At 41.9% G+C, this 27030-nt stretch overlaps 1 protein-coding gene across 5 annotated transcripts in view; it reads left to right on the forward strand.

The window, feature by feature from the left end:
- Positions 1-27030, forward strand: part of BCAT1 (branched chain amino acid transaminase 1) — a 150966-nt gene that overhangs the window by 22903 nt on the left and 101033 nt on the right. For all 5 annotated transcript variants that reach the window (XM_079935901.1, XM_079935900.1, XM_079935899.1 and 2 more), the window contains exons 6-9: positions 7299-7462; positions 14777-14919; positions 21012-21097; positions 23736-23876. In XM_079935901.1, coding sequence (XP_079792027.1) covers positions 7299-7462; positions 14777-14919; positions 21012-21097; positions 23736-23876 — 534 coding nt within the window. The remainder of the gene's footprint in view (positions 1-7298; positions 7463-14776; positions 14920-21011; positions 21098-23735; positions 23877-27030) is intronic.

Consider the following 27030-nt stretch of genomic DNA (forward strand, 5'->3'; position numbering starts at 1 on the left):
TGGCTAAATCATACTTGCTCATGGTGAATAATTCACATTATATCTTGCTGTATTCACTTCGTGCAAATATCTTGCTACGAATTTTTGTGTCAACGCTCATGAAAGGTGTTGGTCTGTAGTTTTCTAACATACCTAGTTCTGTGATTTAGTCAATTCTTTAGAGTCCTGGAATTCTATAATCTAGAGTTAGACAAGCTTTTAAATCTGATTTTATAGTCTGGCTGGTTGTCCCAATAATCCTGTCTATTGGTAGCCCTCAAATTTTTGCATATGAATCACCCAGGTGTTGTTTAAAATACACATATTTATCCCAATCCCCAGAAATTCTGGTCGAGTAGGTCTGGATGGTGATTCTGATGCCTGCCCAGATTTAAGAACCTCAGTGATAAAAATCCTGCCAAGCAGTCCTCTCCCACTGCACTCTATCAACTTACATGTTGGATCACGCTTTGGACCTAAGAATCAAGAATTTTTAAAAATCTGCTTTCCAAGAATTGAAAGCAATAACTGATACCATCTGATGAGTCAACACTATTTATATTTGGTTGGTATGTTTATATCAACTAGAATCTTCTAATTCATGGTATAGGCAGAAAAAACAATAACGTGTAATTCAGAAATGAGCATGATACAGATAGCATTCAGTGAAGTATATGGGTTTAAACATTTGTGCATCACATGAATGTGTATACAGTCCAGTCTGGTAATTATCACTTGTTGCCTTTCCATGGTGGCTACATTTGATATGTGAGCTACTGGCTGGAGGATTGGAGCCAGTGGGTTCTAGGTCACTAGGATTCTTTCATTGGCAGGCGGACTCTCAACCACTGTGCCACCAGGGAAGCCCTATCAGGCCACTCTTAACAATGGACATCCTCTTGAGGCTGTTCTTGCCCATTTCAACATTATTACAGGGGAAGATTGTTTTTATTCTCTTTGTTTTTACTTTTTTGGAGTGTTGGTGCACATGGTTAACAATGATACCGCGCAGTTCGATGCACTTACCATCGCCGGGCAGAAGGGAGGCCCTCTCTTTTTGTTTTTTAATTCCCTTTTATCTTCCCTACTCTCATCTCCTCTTCCGCCGTTGGAAATCATTCTTATGTATTGAACGAATATTCTTTTGGTTTATATGGGTTTTAAGTATCTCTTATTACCTTGGATGCCTGTAATTTTAATTTATATAAATGATTTTGTCTTACACATCTCATTGTGTCTCTTAACATTTTCCCTCTGTGCTGTGTTTCTCATTTCTATCCAGGTTACTACGTGTAGATCCAGTCCATCACTTCTAACTGCTGCAGAGTTCCCCATGCTAGACGCTAACCACACTTTGTCCTAGTTCCTTTACTGGGATTCCATTTCCCTGTTTCCTTATATGCAATGAGCAGTTTGAAAATATGCAACCTAGGGAATTGCTGAAAGAGTTACTGTTTCCCTGAAAGATGTCGTAGGCCAATCCCAGGAAAGTCCTGCTGCCTTTCAGGGAGGTCCTGGTTCTCTTTGATGAAACACAGTGGTCCAGTCTGTCATCACCCCCATCACCTGGCTTTGTGAAGTTCTCCTAAGTGCCAGGCGCTATGCTTGGTGCCATCCCTGCACTGACTGACAGCAGCCCTGTGAGTAGGTGCCACTGGCATCACTTTAGAGATGAGGAAACTGAGGCCCACAGAGGTGAAATCAGAACCCCTGTGTTCTTGCCTCTGTGCTGTAGCATGTTTTATGCACTGGTTACTGTGCTGTTCTAGGGATGCTACCTCCCTGCCTTCATGGAACTCAGTGTCTCATGGAGCTTGTGGGAGTGTCAGACCCATGGAATGAATGTGTTGATAGATGTAGGTCAGTGTGGTGAAGAAATGGGGCCTGGTCAAATAAGACTGCTTGTTGTGGTAACTCGGATGGGAGCTAATAAGTGCTTTCCCGTCTTGTTTCTGTTTTTGTTTTTTATGGTAATTTAGTTTGACAAGGATGTCAATACAATTCATTGGGGGAAAAAGTATAATCTTTTTTTTAAAAATTTTTATTGGCGTATAGTTGATTTACAATGTGGTGTTAGTTTCTGCTGTGCAGTAAAGTGGATCAGTTATATCGATATGTATACATATATACCCACTCTTTTTAGATTCTATTCCCATATAGGTCATTACAGTATATTGAGTAGAGTTCCCAGTGCTGTACAGTAGGTTCTTATTAGTTATCTATTTTATATCTAGTAGTGTGTGTATGTCAATCCCAATCTCCCAGTTTATTCCTACACCCCGTCTCGTTTTAATGTAAATCTGCCTTCATGTCCATTTCCTTTCCTCCTCTGAGCTACCAGCTTTCCTGCTCTCAATTATAGTTGACATAATCATTCCAGATTTTATATATTGTATTATATATTTTACAATATGTTATATGTATTCTATAACACATGTATAGTCACACTAAGTCTAAAGTTCATTCACAATGCTTCTGAGTTTAGGAATATCAGTTTTCACATGAAACCTGCCAGTATATTTCTGGGATTTTAAAGGAGGGATTTGGGGGAGGGAAAAATTTGATTAGAAAATTCAGATAGTACCAAAAGTATACAATGGAAAGGAAGTTTCCTTCCTACTCTTACTCTGATCCAGAGTCCACAGTTCACCTCCTTCTGAGCAATTCCTGTTGCTGGTTTTTCTTATATCTGTCTAGAGATATATATAGATAAATATACACACCTCTTACCTGCTTACATGTGTTTGTATATTAAGTATTATCCTTCTTTTTACAAAAATGGCAGTAACTCTTTGCCCAGTTTTTGCCAATACTCAAGACTGTTTTCAAATGATTTTTCTTATTGGCTGTGTTGGTTCTTCATTGCTGCACGTGGGCTTTCTCTAGTTGCGGCAAGCGGGGGCTACTCTTCATTGCGGTGCGTGGGCTTCTCACTGCGGTGGCTTCTCTTGTTGCAGAGCACAGGCTCTAGGCATGTAGGCTTCCGTAGTTGTGGCGCATGGGCTCAGTAGTTGTGGCACACAGGCTCAGTAGTTGTGGTGCGCGGACTGTAGAGCACAGACTCAGTATTTGTGGCACACAGACTTAGTTGCGCCACGGCATGTGGCATCTTCCTGGACCAGGGCTGGAACCCGTGTCCCCTGCATTGGCAGGCGGATTCTTAACCACTGCGCCACCAGGGAAGTCCAGAGAAGGAATGTCTTAGTCAGCTTGGGCTGCCATGACAGAATACAAAGATTAGGTGTCTTAAACACCAGAATTTATTTCCTCACAGTTCTGGAGGCTGGAAGTCCAATATCCAAGTGCCAACAGGGTAGGTTTCTGGTGAAGCCTCGCTTAGTGGCTTGTATATGTCCACTTTGTCACTGTGCCCCTCAGGGCGTTTCCTCTGTGTTGGGGGAGGAAGAGGGGTGCGGGAGGGAGCAGGGTGCACTTGCTCTGGTGTCTCCAGGCTGACAGGATTAGGGCCCCATCCTTTTGACCTCATTTAACCTCAGTTACCTCCTTAAAAGCCTTATCTCCAAATGCATTCACATTGTGGGGTCAGGGCTTCAATGTATACATTTTAAGTAGGAAATTGAGGAAGAATCTGAAGGGTTCTGTATGGTTTGAACATGGGTTGCCTAGACTATGAGAGCTGTGGTGAAGGCTGAGGGTAGAAGGAAGGTCTGGTTTGAACTCTCTTCACATTAGGAAATCCTGGGAATTTCACTTTTTTTTTTTTTATCAAACTCATATTGAAAAAGAGCTCTGGACTAAGAGTAGAGGGTGTAGAGCTTAATAACTGAAACTTCGGGTGAATCATTTGAGCCTCAGTTTCTTCAACTTAAAAATAGGAATTATAACCCTTAACTTCCTGGATTGTTGGATTTTCTGAGATAATGGCTATGGAATGTCTTGGAAACTGAAAAGTACTGTGTAATTATTGAGGATGCGGTACGCGGGCCTCTCACTGCTGTGGCCTCTCCCGTTGCGGAGCACAGGCTCCGGACGCACAGGCTCAGCGGCCATGGCTCACGGGCCCAGCCGCTCCGCGGCATGTGGGATCTTCCCGGACCGGGGCACGAACCTGTGTCCCCTGCATCGGCAGGCCGACTCTCAACTGCTGCGCCACCAGGGAAGTCCATGCCACCTGGCAGGCGGATTCTTAACCACTGCGCCACCAGGGAGGTCCCTTTTGATTAATATTATACTATCATAAACTACTCTTAATTGTAGGAGTAGTGCAGAATTTAAATTGCTTTCCATGAAAGAAGGGAGAATTAAGAAAAAGGAACAAATAATGGTTCCTTGAGGGTAGAAACAGACCTAATCACCAAGTTCCCTTCCTGATAAAGGAAGGGAACTTGGTGATTAGGTCTGTTCCTACCTTAAAGTTACATTCCATAAAGTTTCCCTGTTTCCCTTCCATAAAGTTACATTTTATTTATTCTCACTCATGAAGCAGTGACCATTTTCAGTAAAGTCATAGTTCTTTTCATGAAAAGACATTTGACATAAATAATCATTTAAGGATGAAGGTGACTGAGCTATGATCAACACCAGTACTTGAAGTGCTTGTAGAGCATGAGTTGACCTTGCTTAAATTTAAAATAAAATGTTAGTACACATAAACACATTTTTTTCTCAGCACTGAAGAACTCTAGTCTATTATTTACCTGCTTGCTAAGAGTAAAAGTATTGCTTGAAGGTTTATCAAGATACTCTTTTCTAGAAATAGATTTAATGCATGTTATTCTGTTTTCCATCTGTGCTCTCTCTACTACCACCTAGTGGAATAAATGCAAGTTTACCTGTCAATTAAATCAGGGGAAGTAAATGAATAAGATGAAATTTATCTCTGAAAAATATTTCCATGATCATGAGTTATTGTTACTTTTTTAAAAATATTTACTTATTTATTTGGCTGCGCTGGGTCTTAGTTGTGGTGTGTGGGATCTTTGTTGCGGCACGCGGGATCTTTTAGTTGAGGTACGTGGGCTCTTAGTTGCGGCATGTGGGATCTAGTTCCCGGACCAGGGATCGAACCTGGGCCCCCTGCATGGGGAGCGTGAGTCTTAACCACTGGACCACCAGGGAAGTCCCTGTTACTTTTTTTAATAGTGTGTAGGTTGCAAAATATACGTGAGTGAGAAAAGTCCAGGCATTCATGTGGTATCTAATAAAATGCTTGTTAGCTTGTCCATAAATAAGCTATTTTATTTAGAACACTAGAAGCTAGGTAAATTACTGAGATGTGTCCTGCATATTGTATTTCTAAATTATGTTGAGAAGCTTAATTCCTCATTATAATGGTCAATAAAATTTTTTTTAAATATTAAGCTTCAAAGCATCGCTGATATGAAGTGTACTTACGTAACTGATAGGTAAATAAAAGTGCAGAGATAAGATAGTCAATTTTTATCAAAGTTGGGAAGAAAGGCAGATGTGTGTGTTATTCTGAGGATTTCTTTTCCAAGTAACGAAACCAAAAAAAGCAAATGGAGTTTAAGTCTCCTCATTCTTCCCTCGTAGGGGTGTCCTCTTTAGTCCCCATTAAAGAACAGACACAAATGAGCAAAAAAACCAAAACCTGTGGTCGCTTGCTGACTCATATCTTTTGTTTGTTTTTGTTTTTTTTTTTGCGGTATGCGGGGCTCTCACTGTTGTGGCCTCTCCTGTGCTCCAGACGCGCAGGCTCAGTGGCCATGGCTCACGGGCCCAGCCGCTCTGCGGCATGTGGGATCTTCCCGGACCGGAGCACGAACCCGTGTCCCCTGCATCGGCAGGTGGACTCTCAACCACTGCGCCACCAGGGAAGCCCTGACTCATTTCTTTAACTCAGTTATCCGTCACCTATAATCCGTTTGCTCTGGGGCCAGCCAAGCCCCGCGTGGTCCTCACGTTCACATGGAGTGTGAATGGACTCAGCTTCCCATTTCCTACGCCTTTCCGATGGCATCAGTGTGCACATGTACAATCACATTTTATTCTGCTCACGGATATTTTCCCTACCTGATTCTTGATGATCTGGGCACAAGTAGTGGGTGCGGGGCCTTGAGCTAATAGGTAGTGGAGGAAGAGATTTAATTGAAATTCAGAAAAAAATATATCCCTAGGTCCACTTTCAGTCAGTTTCATCGAATATTGCAACAGCCACAAAATCAGGGGAACGGAGTCTCCTCTCATTATTTCCACGCCATACTACCACCCCATCCAGGCAGACCAGGTTCCTTTTGAAGACTAGACACAAGTATTTTATATCCCAATACTTAATGTAAGAGTCCTGACTTGTTTTCTTACTCGTGTGGTCTTGAATTGCACAGGATAGCCCAGTGGCCTTTTTTGCCTTTATAATACGTAGCCCTCAGAACTTTTCAGTCTCTCAGTTTTCCTCAAAAAACAACTGGCAGTAATTACTTAGAACCGCTTCTGTGCTGGAGGAATTTGTATGATTTCGCATTGTTGGCTTGTGATTTTCCAGTATTGGTGGGAGAGGCCATTTTCTATCTTTGTCATTCCTGACACGAGTTCCTGAGTCCTTCATCCCCTTGTCTTTTTTTGGGCGGGGGCGGTTACCTTGTCTGGTGTCTTTGCTTCTGGTGCAGCTGCGCTCCTGCTGTCTGCTGTCTCTCACAGTCAGGTGTGCTAACGGCACACTCCCCTGAGCCCACTGCCTGCGGGAGGCACTGGTACGTCCAGAAGCAGAAGAGCAAGTTAGAGAAGCAGATATTCGGTTTCACCCCCAAAGACTGAAATCATGTCTAGGTTCTTCCCTTTTTCAGTTCCCAATCAATGCAACACTGAAAGGTGTTATAGGGCTAGTTGTTAAAAATATACTCCTCTGATAAAGCCTACTATTAAAAAAGTTGACAAATTTGCTTTTCCTTTAAAATCTTAACTTAGAAAGCAAAGTAAAATGGAACCAGAGTACCCCATTCTCGGTGTTCTCTTCTTGAAAGAGAAGACCATCAGGCTTGTGTAACTCAGCTTTAGAAGTAACAGCTGTCCGGGGCTTCCCTGGTGGCACAGTGGTTGAGAGTCCGCCTGCCGATGCAGGGGACGCGGGTTCGTGCCCCGGTCCGGGAAGATCCCACATGCCGCGGAGCGGATGGGCCCGTGAGCCATGGCCGCTGAGCCTGTGCGTCCGGAGCCTGTGCTCCGCAACGGGAGAGGCCACAGCAGTGAGAGGCCCGCGTACCGCAAAAAGAAAAAAGTGCACTTAGAAGTAACAGCTGTCCGTAGTCCCTTCTGGGAGATGGTTACAAATCTCTTCTAGACTTTGAGACTGGTGTCTGCATTTTAAATTAACAGCTGTGTGTACTTTTGCTTTATTACAGCCTTCTCTGGGAGTCAAGAAGCCTACTAAAGCCCTGCTCTTTGTAATCTTGAGCCCAGTGGGACCTTATTTTTCAAGTGGGAGCTTTAATCCAGTGTCCCTGTGGGCCAATCCGAAGTACGTAAGAGCCTGGAAAGGTGGGACCGGGGACTGCAAGATGGGAGGGTAAGTCAGTCTGTGTTTCTGTCTAAAGGAAAGAGTCCCTCGTGACCATTTAGTTATTGCCATTTCACTTCAATACAAGTACATATATTAGTTTTTACATTGTAATGCTCATTTTTCTTCTGTGTTTAGTTTTCAGTGTTTTGAATGTGCTGGTTGTTTAAAGGATAACCTCTGTGGCCCCCTCGTAAGGGAGAAACATTGACTGTTATACATAGGCAAGAGCTAAAGTAACTAAACCAGGAATAAAAGCAGTGCTTTGAACGAACTACCCCTGGATGCTGGGCCCTGGCCGCAGGCTGAAAGTTGGCATTCAAGAGCATCTGGTGCTGGGGCCCAGGCTCCCAGTTGGCTCCAGGGAGTCCTGTCTGGGGAAGATGCCTGCTTCACTGAAGTGCTGTCTTCATTGCCACAGATTGTAGACATACCTGCTGCCAACTGGCTGAGGGATAGCCGTGCTTTGGCTTGGTCAGGCCAGTCGCATAGGCCATATGTAGCTGGCTGGAAATAAAAGAGCATTTGCAAGTGTTAGACAATTTCAGGGGTGGACTTGGCCGTGAATCGGGAATGCCCTGATGGGTGAACAAGAATTGCTGGATTAACCGGCATGGCTCTTCCTTTGTGTGTATCGCACACCCAGGGCAGCAGCAGGCCCACAAGGTGACTCAGTGACCGTCTTCTGGGCCCTGTTAACAAAATGTAGATTCATGGAGCCCTGGCAGAATTGAAGGATGTGCTGCTGGGATGCCAGAGAGACATTGACAGCTGGCTTTGACCCCACCATAGACTTTATTTCTTTCTTTTCTACCAAGAAAATAGCATGTTGACAAAATTCTATGTCCTGTCATCCCTGTTGGTGTTCCCTCATAACTGCATTCCCTCAAGGGGTTAGAGAAACCCTGTTGGAGTCCATTAAACTAAAGAAGTCACTTTTTTCCTTCTGCACTAGAGCACTCCTTCCTGACTATGTCCTAGGCTAGCCAGGTCCAAAACTACTGTTGTTTGCTCTCTTGATGTCTTTTTTACTTGTTCAGACTTCTTCACAGAGCGTATGCATATGCACCACTGCATACCACCTGGATTACTCTATGAAAACTTCTCTTAGGGTGCAGTAAAGCAACGATCTCGATGAAGAGATAATAACTTAAACGTTTTTCTTCTTTAAACCTTGCTCTCTAGCTCCCCCTACCTGCTTAGGGAAAAGTTAACATGGGAACACTGAGAAATTGGAGGGAAATCTTTAGTTTGGTGTCTAGGCAGATTGTTATTTGTTATAAAGAAGATATAATGCAGTCTCACAGAATATATGATCACTATAGGGCAATTAAAAATAAATACTTTCTGGGACTTCCCTGGCAGTCCAGTGGTTGAGACTCCGCGCTTCCAGTGCTGGGGGCGCAGGTTCGATCCTTGGTCGGGGAACTGGGATCCCACATAACATGAAGGTCGGCCAAAAAAACAAATAAACAAACTTTCTGTACAACACAAGGAGTGAGCCCCAGTGTTACTATGTACACCTAGTGTATCAATATTGGCGGGGAAACTGAAGTGGGGGAGTAAGGGTATATAGGAGCTCTATGTTTTGCTCTGTTTTTCTGTAAACCTGAAACTGCTCTAAAAAATAAAGTCAATTATAAAATAGTTAAGCTCAGTTGGACCAGGATCAGTGGAAGTTGACTTGAAATCTCTTAGAGGAGAGAGTACTAGATCTCATAAGTAAAAGGAAAAATGGCGAGAGGGCAGGCGGGAACCAAAGAATGGACTTGTCCCACACACGCCTGTTGTTTCCAAGAAGTTGCGAAGCTCTCTACCCCTGTCCTTCCCACCTGGAGGAGTCCAAGGGAAACAAAGGATTTTGCATTTACCATCATCCAGTTTAGTTGACAAAGACTTTTGTCAGGAACCTTAGATTTGTGTATTATTGCTCTTTTCTAAACATAATTAATTTATTAGTTACCTTCTAAGCTTTTTTTAAAAAATCAATTAGTATTTATTTATTTATTTTGCAATACACGGGCCTCTCCCTGTTGTGGCCTCTCCCATTGTGGAGCGCAGGCTCAGCAGCCATGGCTCACGGGCGCAGCCGCTCCGCGGCATGTGGGATCTTCCCGGACCAGGACACGAACCCGTGTCCCCTGCATCAGCAGGAGGACTCTCAACCACTGCGCCACCAGGGAAGCCCCCAATTAGTATTTGTTAAATAGCTATTGATTTTCATAAGCTCAAGAACTTTCTGCTTTCTATCTCAGTGAATCGGAGGAAGGGAGAGGAGAATATATATATATATATATATATTTAATTCTAAGATTATTTCACTGTTTTGAAGCCATCAGAGATAATATTATCCTTTTATTTCTAAGTGTACTTTAGTGAGAAAAGTAACAGTGGCACACGGTTGAAGGAGAGTTCTAGCACAGTGGTTCTCACCTGTGGGTGCAAATTGAAATCACCTGGAGGAGCTTTGCCACTGAGTGATGTCCGGGTCCCCCGTTAGAGATTCTGGTTTAGTTGGTCTGGCAGATAGCCTGAGCATCAGGATTATTTTTATTGTGCAGCTAATCTTGAGAAGCACTGAGCTAGAAGTCAGTCTTTCATCAGAGGAACATCTTGATTCCCAGGCAATTTCTTAGTTAATTTGCACTGATTCAGGCCTCTCCCTCTCTCCATCTTAATCTTCCTCCTTTTTTCCTTATATTCTCTTTCTGCATTTGAGTGCAAGCTTTGAAGTCAGAAGGACCTGGCTCAAAAACCTAACTCCTTGGGCATGTTACTTGTCTAAGCCTCAGTTTCCTCATTTATAAAGTCAGGGTAATAATGCCCACTTTACCTGTGAGGATGAAGCGAGATAATATAAAGTGCATAGGACCCTGGCTGGCATATAGGGAGCTCTCAGCAAGTGTGGTGTTAGAACCAAGCACCTACCAGAGTAGACTTGGGAATCAGATATCTGAGAGTCATACACATACATAGTCATACACGTCACACATCTGCGTAATCTTGTACAATTAAGTCCTCTCTTCCTTCAGGTCCTCAAAAGTATATTAAAGTCTAGGGTTGTGTTGAGACAATTCATTGAAATAATGGGGTTAAGCACTTAGTACCCTGCCTGGTAGGTGGTACTCTCTCAACAGACAATAGTTTCTATTGTAAGGCTCTCTTTCTTGTTTCATCTCCAGGACTCTCTTTATCTTAAGAGCAATCAGTTGGATTTCACACAATAGAATTTACTCTTTGGGAAGGATATATTTAATATGTCCATCTCCCAGATTCTATTTAAAATTATATTAAAATATTTTCCATGTAGACAGTTTTCCCACTTTTTCATTTTTCTCTTTCCTCCAAGAACATGTGTTTCTCTTCTGAATATTGGCAGCACATGGGAGGAAACCCAAATATATTACCAAGGTGTCAATTACCCTGTGGCCATTAATAATACAGTTTACACCTGAGAGAGAATTTTTTTTTTGGTTGCCTGGGTCTTCATTGCTGCGCGCGGGCTTTCTCTAGTTGCGGCGAGCGGGGGCTACTCCTCATTGCGGTGCGGTGGCTTCTCTTATTGCAGAGCACGGGCTCTATGTGCACGGGCTTCAGTAGTTGCAGCACGCGGGCCCAGTTGTTGCAGCACGCGGGCCCCAGAGCGTGTGGGCTTCAGTAGTTGAGGCTCAGGCTCAGTAGTTGTGGTGCATGTTGCCCCATAGCATGTGGGATCGTCCCAGACCAGGGATCAAATCCGTGTCCCCTGCATTGGCAGACGGATTCTTAACCACTGTGCCACCAGCGAAGTCCTGAGAGAGAATTTTGATACACACTTGTGTTTGGGGAAAAACACCACCTATAAATAAGTACTCCGTTTCCTTTCAATGCACTGAAGCAGTCGGGATCTTTAATTCTTTTTCCTGCCCAAGTAGCTTTATGATGCTGGGGAGCCATGGTTTTGATTCAGCCATACTCTCAAAAGTGTATGTTTGTTTTTAGAAGTTTCTTTGAAAGGCTAGATATTCACACTGAAAATTCTCTATGTGCCTTTTTTTTTTTTTTTTTGCGGTACGCGGGCCTCTCACTGCTGTGGCCTTTCCCGTTGCGGAGCACAGGCTCCGGACGCGCAGGCTCAGCGGCCATGGCTCACGGGCCCAGCCGCTCCGCAGCATGTGGGATCTTCCCGGACCGGGGCACGAACCCGTGTCCCCTGCATCGGCAGGCGGACTGTCAACCACTGCGCCACCAGGGAAGCCCTCTATGTGCTTTTGAACAGACCAAAGGGCATTATGCTTAGGAGAGAAATTGTTTCTTTGTCTTCAGATGTTTGTCTCAACAAGTTTATCTTATGAACTAGAGAAAAGTCAATTAAAATAGTCATTAAAAAACAACCTTAATTTCATTAGGCTATAACAGGCTTATATAGCCTGTTTCTTGACTTTTATTATTTTATTTTTGCCAAACAATCTATGCAGTATATCAAGCAAGTATTTTTACTTGCCAAGCGAATTCAGTGATGCACAATATGAACTGACTTGCTTTAGTTCATTTATAACCCAATAGTAGAAGCAAAAGAGCTGCATCTGGGCCTGCTGGCTCCAAACCCATGCTCTTTCTACCAGACTCCCCCTGCAGCCTGGTTTAGACTCATTCAAAAGTACTCATGATGTAACTCAGTTATTGCCTATTTGCCATTAAAAACAAAAGCCTCTGCATATCAGAATTGTGTCATCTCCAGATTGACCGATAATTTACGTTTTATTACCTGTGTTTTGAAGTATACATATTGAGGGTCTTTTAAAGGAATCTTAACATCTTGGATTGAGTAAACCCCTTCATGCCCCAGATTGCAATAGCCCTATAGTATGATGCCTGTTTCCCATAGCTTTCTAGAATAGTTTAGTTATTAGTCAATAGTCTTTGAGTTACAAGTCAGAAAACCAGCTCAAACCATCTTAAGCAGAGAAGGGATTGATTGGCTCATGTAAGTGGGATGGTAGCTGTGTTCTAATAGGAGCTCAAATCATTGTTGCCAGGTTTCTTCTGCCCTTGCATGTGTCCTGCCCATGCTGCTTCCTCCCCAGTCCCTCTTCCCTCCCTTTGCCTCTGCTTCCGTCCTACCTCCGTCTCTTGTCATAGCTTCTGGCTTTGTGTTAATTTAGGGCCCTCCTACTTCAGACGCCTTCTCCTTTGAAGGCTGGTGATTATGGACACAGTAGACCCAGGCTTATGTCATAGCACACAAGCTGCCGCTACTGTCAAAGGGAGAAAATACATCTTTCAGGTTTCATACATTAAAATGAAGGGTGAATGAACTCAAATAAGAACTTACGAGCAGCTTAGTTACTTGCCCACCCTTTTGTTCAGTCGTGGCAGGACAAGATGCTATGATTGTCAACCCAAGCAGAATGACTTGGCTCCGTGGGAAGAGCCAAAGAGAATATAGTGGGAAGAGTACGTGTGCAGATGAGAATGGCACGTAGCCACTATGATATATGGCTTTTGTGCTTACCTTACACTTTGACTTAGACAATACTATAGTTTTTAATCTCGCCCAGGTGTAAAAGAGATCATTAAAAGGCCTAGGTGGGTATTTTGTAGAAGGTAACATTAATGCTTTGTAGCAGTTATTGTTATATGTTTGATTATTTCTGTGTACTTCTGGGGGTTCATGGTCCGAGGTGGGCCTAGGGTTTATTTCCTATGCCTAATTGTCATGGCAGTTCTTCTCAAACTTGTTTGCTACTATCCTCTGAAAGCCAAGGAAAGTGAATTATATAACCAAGGGCATAGAAAGGCAAGCGAGCATCACATTTATTTGAGGACTCTCATGTTTTGTCTAAAACATTGATTCATATTTTGTATTATACTCCATAATTTTCCCATTTAAGTTTAATAAAAGATAAATTTTTTTTTTTTTTTGCTGTACGCGGGCCTCTCACTGCTGTGGCCTCTCCCGTTGCGGAGCACAGGCTCTGGACGCGCAGGCTCAGCAGCCATGACTCAGGGGCCCAGCTGCTCCGCGGCATGTGGGATCTTCCCGGACCGGGGCACGAACCCGTGTCCCCTGCATCGGCAGGCGGACTCCCAACCACTGCGCCACCAGGGAAGCCCAATAAAAGATAAATTTAAATATTACTTCCTTTTCTCCTAAAGCAACATAAAATTGGAGAACTCGTTAATGAAGACAGTGAGAGCTAGGCATCGTTATGAATGAATCTACCCATGCCAAATGAAATTTTTTTTAACATCTTTATTGGAGTATAATTGCTTTACAATGGTGTGTTAGTTTCTGCTTTATAACAAAGTGAATCAGTTATACATATACATATGTTCCCATATCTCTTCCCTCTTGCATCTCCCTCCTTCCCACCCTCCAAATGAAATTTTAAGGTATAAAGAACATTAATATTTCTGTTTAGTTTAGAATTCAGTTCTCCTTCCAAATGATAGACCATTTGTGAAAATATACCTTCTTAAAAAAAGTCAATTCCAAGATATTTCAATTTCTTATCTCTGTAGTTTGAGTTTATTCTCCACGGGCCGTGTGTGTGTGTGTGTGTGTGTGTGTGTGTGTGTGTGTTAAATGTCAATTGTATCTTACACTCTGATTCACAGAGGAAAGTGTTCCCCTAACAAGTTTACTTAAACTTCTCCTAGGAGTCAGGTAACGAATGAATGAATGAATGAATAAACTACTAAACTACATTGTCATTCCAGGAAGATATGCCATGTTCCTTTGATTTTGAGTAATCCAAGGTGAATAGTGCTGGTTGAGAAAAACAGACTCTTGGAATACTTTTTGGTTAAAATCAGGATTTTTAACATCTTGCCTCACCTTTAAGGGAATTTAGACCTTGGACATTAGGCGTTTCTTGGTTATACTGAAAGAGGTCTCAGAGCACAGGGTTGGTGTTCTGCTAATTAATAGCTGTAACTTGATAGTAGTTACTTCTCTAAGCCTCAGTTTCTCATCTGAACCATGGAAATAATGATTGTGGCTAACTCACAGTGTTGGTGTGGGGTTTAAATGAAATGTAAAATTGATTGGTATGTGAAAAACATAATAAGTTTTTAAGTGTTGCTAACTTGTCTCTTTACCTGTGTTTAACTTTTCAAGTTAGAATTCCATGATTTTTCTTTGCTCTCTCGTTCTCAAATGAGTGCAATTAGACCATTTAGGTTCTCTAATGGGTTTCCTTTAATATTATGCAGTTAACTAGAGAGTATATGTTATTAAAAACATAGTACATTGACTACATCCACACGTGAATTAAAGACTTACTGGGAGGTAGGAGCTAAAGTATAGTCATAATCAGTATGTTTCCTCTTTCTTAAAAGGAATTACGGCTCATCTCTCTTTGCCCAATGTGAAGCAATGGATAACGCGTGTCAGCAGGTTCTGTGGCTCTATGGAGAGGATCATCAGATAACTGAAGTTGGAACAATGAATCTTTTTCTTTACTGGATAAATGAAGATGGAGGTAATCCACTCAGATTTCAGCTCTTGGCTCTTTTTGAGTCATTTTCAGTGGGACTGGAAAGAAAAGAACTAGAACCTTAGAACAAGAGAATAAGTAACACGCTTGCAAAATCTAAAATTCTGTGCTTTTGCTGTCCAAGTAAACATGCGTTTAAGTTTACAGCATTTATAAAGATTTTGAGTTTTATTTTTGTTTTTTGGCTTTAGATGTACTTACTACTGAGATGTCAACTGAAGGAATTTATTTATTTATTTATTTTTGGCTGTGTTGGGTCTTCGTTGCTGTGTGCGGGCTTTCTGTAGTTGCAGTGAGCGGGGGCTACTCTTAGTTGCGGTGAGCAGGCCTCTCGTTGCAGTGGCTTCTCCTGCTGTAGAGCACAGCCTCTAGGCGCGCGGGCCTCAGCAGTTGTGGCACGTGGGCTCAGTAGCTGTGGCTCGCAGGCTCTAGAGCGCAGGCTCAGTAGTTGTGGCACACGGGCTTAGTTGCTCCGTGGCATGTGGGATCTTCCCGGACCAGGGCTCGAACCCGTGTCGCCTGCATTGGCAGGGAGATTCTTAACCACTGCGCCACCAGGTAAGTCCCAACTGAAGGAATTTAAATCTCCACAATTTGAAGATATGCTGCCTTATCCCCTTTACCATCTTATCATTTTTCCTATCTGAAATCCCTTGCATTTGGAGATGGGTCCCGGATCAATTCAGTGGTTATTTACCATATACTATGTATAAAATGCTGTAGTAATAAACACAGTCTGCTGTTTCTACTGATACGAAATTGAGTGTACTCTCTTGTTGTAATTCATTGAACAATCATTGCCCTTTCTGCTTTTTTTTTTTTGCGGTACGCGGGCCTCTCACTGTTGTGGCCTCTGCTGTTGCAGAGCACAGGCTCAGCGGCCATGGCTCACGGGCCCAGCCGCTCCGTGGCTTGTGGGATCTTCCCGGACCGGGGCACGAACCCGTGCCCTTTCTGCATATTTTGACAATACATTAGAAGCCTTGCATATTTACTCTGGAGCTCAGTTTGAATGAAGAACACTATTTTTAAGGACAGATCGATCTATTTGGGTATTGTTTTTAGATTCGGGTTCATTTGAAACTATTAATATATGTTACTATAAAAATCAGTACTTCTTTGTTACCTTTAATATCCTGAATGCTCACTTTATCCCTCTTTGCGATTATTTTTTTTAATTAGTTGGCAGAGACCATAGCAGTTCGGTGATGTTTTGGCAAAGTCTATGGTATTAGATTAAATGGTATTTTTCCCAATAATGGAGGGAAAAATACATATATATGCATTTATTTTCATTAGAATTTTAATAGTCAAAAAATTTAAAAACATTTTTAGGCCTGTTTACATTCTTTAGGCTGTTCATTTCACAGTACTGAGTGCTGAGACTAGAAATGTAAAATAAGTTTCTAAATACTTGTGAAGTCTCGGGATTGGTTTTAATTCAAATAGTAAATGAAATTTTAATTTTAAAGCAGCTATAGTAGCCTCTATTGCTCTTTTGTTATTTGGCTACAAATAGAGGAAAATGGTGATTCAAATGTGACTTCAGAGCTAATTTGAGCATTACTTGCAGAGTTATAAGATGAGCCTTATATTTCAGTCAGAGTTAGAATAAACAGAAGGTGTAGTGAGTACACCGTGTCCTGGGGTTGACCATTGGTAATCCTTAGCATATGAAAAGCCAGGTATAGATCATGCTCATTCTTCCATACCTGCTGTTTGTACTTGACACTCTTGAAAAACAAAATTTGTACTGGAATATTTGTGATTTCTAAATTTGAGTTATTTCATATGACCTGTATCAAAAGCCGTGCTTGGGGGCTTCCCTGGTGGCGCAGTGGTTGACAGTCCGCCTGCCGATGCAGGGGACACAGGTTCGTGCCCCGGTCCGGGAGGATCCCACATGCCGCGGAGTGGCTGGGCCCGTGAGCCATGGCCGCTGAGCCTGTGCATCCGGAGCCTGTGCTCCGCAACGGGAGAGGCCGCAACAGTGAGAGGCCCGCGTACCGCAAAAAAAAAAAAAAAAAGCCGTGCTTGAATGTTGACAGCCAGTGTTGGACAGGCAGTATTACTTAGGAGATAATAAATTGATTCAACTCATTCTTTCCACTTGCCCACTGCCATCCCCACCCCCCAGAAAACCCACACAACCCCAAACAAAACCAGTTACATCATACAGAAGTGGCACCATCCTTATTTATGGATGGGAGATGTCAGGATTTAAGCACAGTCTGAATCAGAGCTACATGATTTAACCAGAAACACCAGAAACTGTCCTGGTGAAAAATGACCCATTATGCAAACAGTAATCATGAACCACTTGCACCATGGCTTTTAAAAGTCAGAGGAGAAATGAATGAATTTCTCTCTGGCTTTTATAAAATACACAAGACCTTAAGAGTTACTCTTCAGGTTATGGTTGCCTGAGATAACTTTAGTTTTAATGTGAAGATCCTCCGTCAATTTGAGGCTGTTCACCTGCCAGATCAGATAAAATTTGAAGGAAGGAGAAAGGAAATGGAATAAATGTTTGAACAGTACTCTGAGAAGTAAGTAGAAAGTCAGGAATAACCTTTGGGCTTAAAAAAAACAAAAGACATTGAAGCAACTCCCGTAACTTTGATTTACACCATGTGGCTTTAGGAAAATACAAAGAATAATGTGTTGAAAATCAGAAGAATATTGATTTTCCTCCCCCCTCCCCAACTTTACCAAAAGCAGAGTTCTTCCCATGAGCACCCACTCTCACTGCTCCTTTGGGACAAGGTGGCTGCCACAGGGCTGTGCACTATTTTGTGGCACTTGGCCTGAAACTCATGTGGTTTTTTGTTTTGTTTGTCTTTGTTTTTGTTTTTGGAGCAGAGAAAGGTTTATTGCAAGGCCGTGCAAGGAGGTGAGATGGCTCATGCCCTGAAAAGCCTCGAGCTCTTATTTTTGCTTTTAAATTGAAGTATAGCTGATTTACAATGTTGTGTTAGTTTCAGGTGTACAACAAAGTGATTCAGTTGTATATACATATGTGTGTGTGTGTGTGTGTGTGTATATATATTCTTTTTCAGATTCTTTCTCCTTATAGGTTATTACAGAATACCGAGTATAGTTCCTTGGGCTATACAGTAGTAGGTCCTTGTTGGTTATCTACTCATGTGGGTTTTGATTCCAGTAACAGCAGCCCTGGTTGTAAGATCGCACGGCCCCGTATTCTCCTTTTTTATTCCGTTGATGAGTAATTTAACACACACGCTTGCTATCCACTGTTGAGAAAACAGTTTTATCTTGTGCCAGTCACCGGAGCTACCTTGAGAGTAAGACTCAGTTGTTGTGGTTGAGTTCACAGTTGGTTTTGGAGGCATTTACACCACCTCTGCTTGGAGCACTCTTCCTGCATCGCTGCTTGCCCCCCTCCTTCAAGTCTTTGCCGCATACCCCATTCTCAGAAAGGCTTTCCCTGGATTCCTTAATACAAATCTTAAACTCTCCCCCCCAGCACTCCCCATCGCCTTCCCCATTTTTTGCCTCCATCATCTGACATACAATTTAATATAATTGTTTGCCTCTGCTTGTTAGAAAGTAAGCAAGGAGTTATATCGGTTTGGTTCACTGCCGTATCCCTAGTGCTTAGAACAGCCAACGGCACTGATACTGATAGACACTCAGTGTATATTGTTGAACGAATGAAGAATTGTGCTGATGGTGTTTGAGGTATTCCTGGTTCCCATTAGTGCTTGAATTTGGGAAGTCACAGATGAATCCAGCTGTTATTGCTTCTAAATCCTTCATCTCCCCAAAATGATTTCTCTGTCAAGAACAAGCTTCATTCGTAGGCTCACTTTTCCTCCTGTTGAGCAATCTGGAGCCCGTTTTGGCTCTTGTAAGCATGTTTGTGGTTGCAGAGGAAAATGAATATTTCTCACCCAAATGTTGTCATGTCATCATCTCTGTCTGGCAACCAGAGAAGCAGATGTTCTGTTCCTTGACCTCAAGCTAGTGGTTACAGTTTTGGGTGTTAAATATATTTCACAAAACTGCATTTGCACATGAGGGGCCGCTGTTTTCATTTAACTTTATGCCGTCTTAGAGCTCAGCGAGTATTAGGAATGGTCCCGTTTGGGAACACTAGAAGTGTTTGTCTCTATGTGTGCAGTGTGTATGCATACGTGTACACACATATAGATCTATACATTTATACATCCAGCGAGCTTGCTATTGCAAAACACATGTTTATTTTGAGACAAACACTTCCAAACAAGACAAAAAGTAGCCCTAAGAACAAATTTTCTTCTTTTGAGAAGTGATTTTCAGCAGATAATTTTAGAAACAAAATTCAAAGAAATCATACTGCTGTATCCTAGCATAAAGGATTATTCATTTATTTTCTTATTCAAAAACATTTATTACATACCACTCAGGGCCAGGCACATTGCTGAGGGGACACAGGAATGAACAGAAGAGTTTTGGTCTTCCAGAGAGCTGGGTTGTCGAGGATGTCTGATGTGGCCACAGTGGAGTGGGTGAGCCCAGACCACAGTTTACGAAAGAAAGGGCGGTGGCCACAGTGTTGGGAGACTTAGGCTCTGGTCCCGACTGGTCCCCAGCGTCACCAACCTTGGCAAGTCACTTATGTTTTTAGGGCCTCAGTTTATCCTTCTATAAAATAAGGATTGCACTAGGTGATTTCTAAAGTCTTTTTTGCCTGCATCAAATGGCTTTGGAGCGCAAAGACTGATTTCTACACTGCTTTAGCTACCCAGTGATCCTTCCCAGCATCCCTTGTGAATTCCTCTGCAGACACATGATGGGCAACCCATCATCTGTTACAAGGCTCAACGTGTATATAAAGTGATGGTTGAAGGTTTGAATTTCTCACTAGATTCAGCTTCCTGAGTGCCAGAGGTGAGGAGGAGGGCGGATGTTGAGCACCAGAGACATCCTTCTGTAAGGAGGCTTTGTGGCTGGCGGACCACACTGACTCCTGCAGACAGGTCATAATGCCAGCCCTCGCCACGGTTGGGAGTGTCTGCGGTCATTCTCAGAGTAGACCAGTGTCTGGGCCTTGGGTCTGTGAGTCACCCGTGGAGTGTTATTTTGGTTTTTTTGGATTTCTTTTTTTCCTTCTTTTTTTTTTTAAATTTATTTATTTAGTTTTGGCTGCATTGGGTCTTGTTGCTGCGTGCAGGCTTTCTCTAGTTGTGGCGAGTGGGGGCTACTCTTTGTTGTGGTGCGCAGGTTTCTCACTGCCGTGGCTTCTCTTGTTGCAGAGCACGGGCTCTAGGCTTGCGGGCTCAGTAGTCGTGATTTGCAGGCTCTAGAGCGCAGGCTCAGTAGTTGTGGCTCACGGGCTTAGTTGCTCTGCGGCATGTGAGATCTTCCCGGACCAGGGCTCGAACCCGTGTCCCCTACATTGACAGGCGGGTTCTTAACCACTGTACCACCAGGGAAGCCCCTTCTTTCTTTATTATTTCTTTGTTAGCCATATACATGCCTGAGCCCACTCTGAGCCCGTTACATCTGAATCTCAGAGGGTGGAGTCAACATCTCCATATTTGATGTGGATACTTCACCAGGCTTGAAAATCACTCTGGATAGACTTGTCAAAGGCCAGTGTGGGAGCAGTGATGGCCTGAGTGGGCACGGACACCTCTTAGGGCTGGGTTTCTCCTCAGTATTCATAGAAGGTTTGGTAATGCCCAGTGTTTCTGAGTAAGGGTCTATCTACATTATCCTAATTACTAACCAGCTTTAATCCACTGAGGTAAATTTTGACTTTGGAATGTTCCTCTTAAGAGTATTTTATAACTCTTACTGTTTGTTAGTGGGAAGCCATCTCATTTTTCACAGGTTAAGGATAAATTGAAGATGGTAGGATGACTGATTTCCTTTCTTGTTCCTTTTTTTTTAAAAAAACATAAGGATCTACCTGAAGTATGAGTTGATTTGGAAAATTTGACAATGCAGAACAGTGACCTCCTTTTCATGTTTATCACCAGCAAAATTGCAAGAAACTTTTTTTTTTTAATGGGTATTGATAAAAGGCATGGCTAATAAAGTTTGAAACGATTCCAATTTCTAATTGACAGAGGAAGAACTGGCAACTCCTCCGCTAGATGGCATCATTCTTCCAGGAGTGACAAGGCAGAGCATCCTGGACCTGGCACACAAGTGGGTGGGTGCCTTTGACATGAACCACTTTTATAAGCATGGAACAAAAAGTAATCCAAAAAAGTCCAGCTTAGTATTGAAATAATATCCTGTAGTTCCAACCAGTGCTGTCTAATCTTTAAATCTTAACTTGAGTGAAAAGAACTCTTCTAGAAGGACTGTCTTGGTGAGACTATCAAGTAAGTATTATTTGTAGGGAGGGCAGGTAGAAACCAGTTCAGCAGGTCGTCCTAGTGCAGAAGTATTCTAGTGCTAGTCTCAGGCTTTATACCAGGTGTCTCCTACCGACTCATCTGGTTTATCCTCCGAGGGCTTCCTTTTCGCCAGCCTTTAACTTTTCAAGTCTGAGTGTGTTGTTTCCAAATGGCAGTGGTACGTAGTCCTTCCCTTCCTCTGTTTATTCCAGTGTAACCATGCTAGAAGTTAAAGAATTTTACTGACATATAAATGCTTTCTAACATGACAGTATTAGTTTCGCGGTCTTCTTTCTCCCTCCTTCCTGCCCCCTGTCCTCCCAAATTCACATACATGCTTATTTTAACATCTAAACATTCAAGCAAATGTAAAGTTGTTTTCAGTAGCCTTTCTGATTCAAGTGACACAGGCACGTGTGTTAAACCATTCGGTGTTGGAAGTGACTTAGCATATTCAAGACGAATATTGAATGAGTTGATTAATCTGGCAAAGGTTCCTGGATGGGACTTTTGACCCATGTATTGAAATGGTCTCCAAGGGACAAGAAAAGGCTTTGAGCAGACTGTGGTGAAACAGTGCTAATAGGACAAATGTTTAGAAACACACACGTCTACGAGAGTACAGTTTCTCTGGAAAAGGCTTTGGAAATAGAGAAAACGTGCTATAAATAATTCTCAAAATCCTGAAGTAGACAAGACCCAACTGCCACATGCTGGCTGGCGCATTGGGCATGACATTTACAAACTGTTGGTATAATTTCAAACAGCTTGCCCTGTCCTAATTGTGTTTTCAATTGGAAAGATGCATTTTCCAAGCTCAGTGATTTTTGTTTTATTAAAGAAAAAAATCAACCAAGTACAGAAGGTTTGATGAGAAGTTCCAAGTGGAAATTCCCCCACACTAATGATTTGCTAGCGTGAAAAATAGGTTATTATAGAGGAAGTTTCTTCCTGACTCCTTAGCTGTAATTTATTTTTAAAACTGTGAGACACAAATGCCAAGAGGCCCGCGGGGGGTTACCACTGTTTGCCAGGTAGGGGAAATTGTCCAAAAATAAGTGAGGGTGAGCAGAGTAAAAAGAATTCTGTTTATGTACAAGAGATTTTTTCTTTTCTTTTCTTTTCTTTTCCACAACGCAGAACTCAGCTTGTTCTCACTTGGCTGATTTGCTGGAATTTATTTATTTATTTATTTGCCTTTGTACAACTTAATTGCAATCGCAGACTGAGATAGGTTGAAACTTACAAAAAGCCATATTTCTGTTGCAGGCGTATTTCCCTACCCTTCCAAATATACTTACAGCATGATGCATTCTTCTTCTAATGTTTTGAATCTTTCCAAGGGCTGTGATTTCCATTTTTATCTATTGTGGATTTGTAGATTTTAAAAAATACTCTCATCTTATTTTTAAAAAATGGATTCATTCGTTGTTGCCCTTAATTCAAATAGCCTCCTGACAAGCTTTGAACTTTAACCACTAACATAGGAGAATGAGAGTTAAACAGACTAAAGAATGAGTATTAAACAGATAGTTTAAACATAGCTTAAAAGCATCAGATTTTTTTTCCACTTCCTATCCTTGAGCAAATAAATAGTTCAGCTGAAGTCGATGAGCGGGTATACCAGTAATTCTATGATTAAACTCAACCTAATACAGCACCAGAGAGAAGGAAGAGGATTGCTGCTGTGAAGTCGACTGAATCAGTGAATTTAGGAAGAAAAAATATACAATGTAATTTCTCATATAAAGTCCAAATACACGATGTTTTAAAGTAATGAAATGTTTCCGATATTTAAATTCAGTCTCTGTTTCTACTCCATAAAAGAAACAGTAGAAAGAGGACCACATTTGGAGCCAGTCATTATCAGACCTGAGTTCAAATCCAGTTTCTGCCATTTACTAGCTGTGTGGCCTTCAGGGTGTCACTCAGCCTCCTTGAACTTTAATTTCCTCATCTGTACAATGGGGATGATATTACCCACCTTAAAAATTAGAGGACGTGGCATGTGGTGGATGCTCGATAAATGGTGGCTATAATTATTAATATTAGATAATAATATATTTTCTCTTATGATAAATAGGGTTTAGAATACACATTAAGTAGCACTTGGGGTGCATCAACTTGTGAGACTTTGGCCATGATAACAAATAAAAGGCAGAAAAGCAGGCGTGTATTAAAACATACCATGTACTCTGTCATGCTGATCTTACATTTTCTATTCTCATCATCTCATTTAAAGATGCTGTGACCTTAGAGTAGGTTGCTTAGCATCTCAGTGTGTTTCTCCATAAGATGGTGTCGATCTCTCCAGCTTTCCCTCTGAGGACAATTATGACATTATCTGAGTTCAGTCAGAATGTAAAGTAGAATGGTCCATACCACCGGGCATTTTTTTATATGCCTTTTCCTTAAAAATATATTTATTTTTATTTCTATCCCAAACAGGGAGAATTTAAGGTGTCAGAGAGGTACCTCACCATGGACGACCTGAACACTGCCGTGGAGGAGAACCGCGTGAGGGAGATGTTTGGTTCTGGTACCGCCTGTGTTGTTTGCCCAGTTTCGAATATACTGTACAAGGGTGAGGTAAGACACTGTTTCTTCACTTCCTATCATTTTCAAACATTTGCCTGTAATTTAATTCTTTAAATATGTGGACAGAGTGCTAGTTGGACCCAGGATGCGAAGGATTTTTTAAATAACTTAGCGTTCTGTTAACTGTGGCAGTTTGTCCCGATGAACTTGTGTTAGCAAATGACTTATTCATCTTTCCAGTGGTTTCCTGTAAACTCCAACAGTTTTGTCCTTCGTTATCATACCTGCCTTACATCAGTTTAGGGATTGGAGATGTACCAATAGACCTACACTCATTTCTTTCTATCATCTCACTAAGGAAGGTTTTACAACTAAGTGAAATTTCAGTCTCTGGTTTCCAAAAGTACTTCTGAACTACTGGAGTAGGAATAGCAAATTATTAAAGAAAACTCATTTGAATGATCACCTCCTACATTTTTCATCTTCATCATTATTAATTAGACCACTTCATAAAAAATTTTCATTTGGCAAACCTCATGGCATTTACTAAAATCTTTCAGAAGGAATTCAAGCATTTAGTTAGAAGAAATTTCCTCCTAGTAAATTAATCTTGTTTATATGTGCTGTACATCCATTTTCTTGTTAGTATTTTTACTTTCCTCTTTACAACACAGCTCCAATACTTATGATTAACGTCGTCATCTAACTTTCGTAATTCAGAGGCATGTGGGCATTATTTTTATAATGTGAATGAATTGGCTTAAATTACTCATAATAAATACAAATTCTATTGTTTTTTTTGGTTTTTGTTTTGTTTTTGTTTTTGGCTGCATTGGGTCTTTGTTGCTGCACGTGTGCTTTCTCTTGTTGCGGCGAGCGGGTTCTCATTGCAGTGGCTTCTCTTGTTAAAGAGCTCGGGCTCTAGGCCCGTGGGCTTCAGTAGCTGTGGCACACAGGCTCAGTAGCTGTGGCTCATGGGCTCTAGAGCACAGGCTCAGTAGTTGTGGTGCACGGGCTTAGCTGCTCCGTGGCATGGGATCTTCCCGGACCAGGGCTCAAACCTGTGTCCCCTGCATTGGCAGGCGGATTCTTAACCAGTGCGCCACCAGGGAAGTCCCTTCTATTGGTCTTTTTCCCTCCCACCCTCCCTATCTCACCCTTCTAGCTGGTCACAAAGCACCGAGCTGATCTCCCTGTGCTATGCAGCTGCTTCCCACTAGCTATCTATTTTACATGCCACTGTCTCACTTCATCCCAGCGTACCCTTCCCCCTCCCCGTGTCCTCAAGTCCATTCTCTAGTAGGTCTGCGTCTTTATTCCCGTCTTGCCCCTAGATGCTTCATGACCTTTTTTTTTTTTTTTTAAGATTCCATATATATGTGTTAGCATATGGTATTTGTTTTTCTCTTTCTGACTTACTTCACTCTGTAGGACAGACTCTAGGTCCATCCACCTAACTACAAGTAACTCAATTTCATTTCTTTTTATGGCTGAGTAATGTTCCATTGTATATATGTGCCACATCTTCTTTATCCATTCATCTGTCAGTGGACACTTAGGTTGCACCCATGTCCTGGCTATTGTAAATAGTGTCTCAGTGAATATTGGGGTGCATGTGTCTTTTTGAATTATGGTTTTCTCTGGGTATATGCCCAGTAGTGGGATTGCTGTATCATAACGTAGCTCTATTCTTAGTTTTGTTAAGGAACCTCTATACTGTTCTCCATAGTGGCGGTATCAATTTACATTCCCACAAACAGTGCAAGAGGGTTCCCTTTTCTCCACACTCTCTCCAGCATTTATTGTTTGTAGATTTTTTGATGATGGCCATTCTGACTGGTGTGAGGTGATACCTCATTGTAGTTTTGATTTGCATTTCTGTAGTGATTAGCGGTGTTGAGCATTCTTTCATGTGTTTGTTGGCAGTCTGTATATCTTCTTTGGAGAAATGTCTATTTAGGTCTTCTGCCCATTTTTGGATTGGGTTCTTTGTCTTTTTGATGTTGAGCTGCATGAGCTGCTTGTATATTTTGGAGATTAATCCTTTGTCAATTGCTTCGTTTGCAAATATTTTCTCCCATTCTGAGGGTTGTCTTTTCATCTTGTTTATGGTTTCCTTTGCTGTGCAAAAGCTTTTAAGTTTCATTAGGTCCCATTTTTTATTTTTGTTTTTATTTCCATTTCTCTAGGAGCTGGGTCAGAAAGGATCTTGCTGTGATTTATGTCATAGAGTGTTCTGCCTATGTTTTCCTCTAAGAGTTTTATAGTGTCTGGCCTTAACATTTAGGTCTTTAATCCATTTTGAGTTTATTTTTGTGTATGGTGTTAGGGAGTGTTCTAATTTCATTCTTATACATGTAGCTGTCCAATTTTCTCAGCACCACTTATTAAAGAAGCTGTCTTTTCTCCATTGTATATTCTTGCCTCCTTTATCAAAGATAAGGTGACCATATGTGCATGGGTTTATCTCTATTCTATTGGGGGTTTTTTTGTTTTTGTTTTTTTGCGGTACGCGGGCCTCTCACTGTTGTGGCCTCTCCCGTTGCGGAGCACAGGCTCCGGATGTGCAGGCTCAGCGGCCATGGCTCATGGGCCCAGCCGCTCCGCGGCATGTGGGATCTTCCCGGACCGGGGCACAAACCCGTGTCCCCTGCACTGGCAGGCGGACTCTCAACCATGCACCACCATGGAAGCCCCTATTCTATAGGTTTTTAAATTCAACATTATAATTATTTTTTCCTCAGCTGGGTGGATTGATTTTTTTTTTTCCTGCTAATTTTAATGGTGGTTGCTTCATTGCTTGAGATTTTCAAACTTGGCTCCTGACATAATTCCATCTACAGATTGATTTTTCAAGGGAGATGAATTATTCTATTATATATGAATGCTTACACTGATTATAAAGCTACTGTTTCACATTTTACTATGGTAGTATCTAGGTAATATATTATCAGTCCACTTTTTAAATGAACTAAAGTTGTCATTAGGTCAGATTTTTAAAGTCCAGTTATTACTTCTCCTCTAGAAGTAAGTTAATAAAGTTTAATACATTTTTATGGTTTTGTTTTAGGTAGCCATTCAGAGCCGAAAGGTACATCGAATTATCCTATTACCCTAAAGGGCATAATAAGAAAAGTAAGAGTACGGACTCTCTACTAAAATCAAACTATCAAAAGCCTGCAAGCCAGCAAGGCATGAATGGGCG

The sequence above is a fragment of the Stenella coeruleoalba genome (genome assembly GCF_951394435.1).
Source record: "Stenella coeruleoalba genome assembly, chromosome: 11".
Taxonomy (NCBI): domain Eukaryota; kingdom Metazoa; phylum Chordata; class Mammalia; order Artiodactyla; family Delphinidae; genus Stenella; species Stenella coeruleoalba.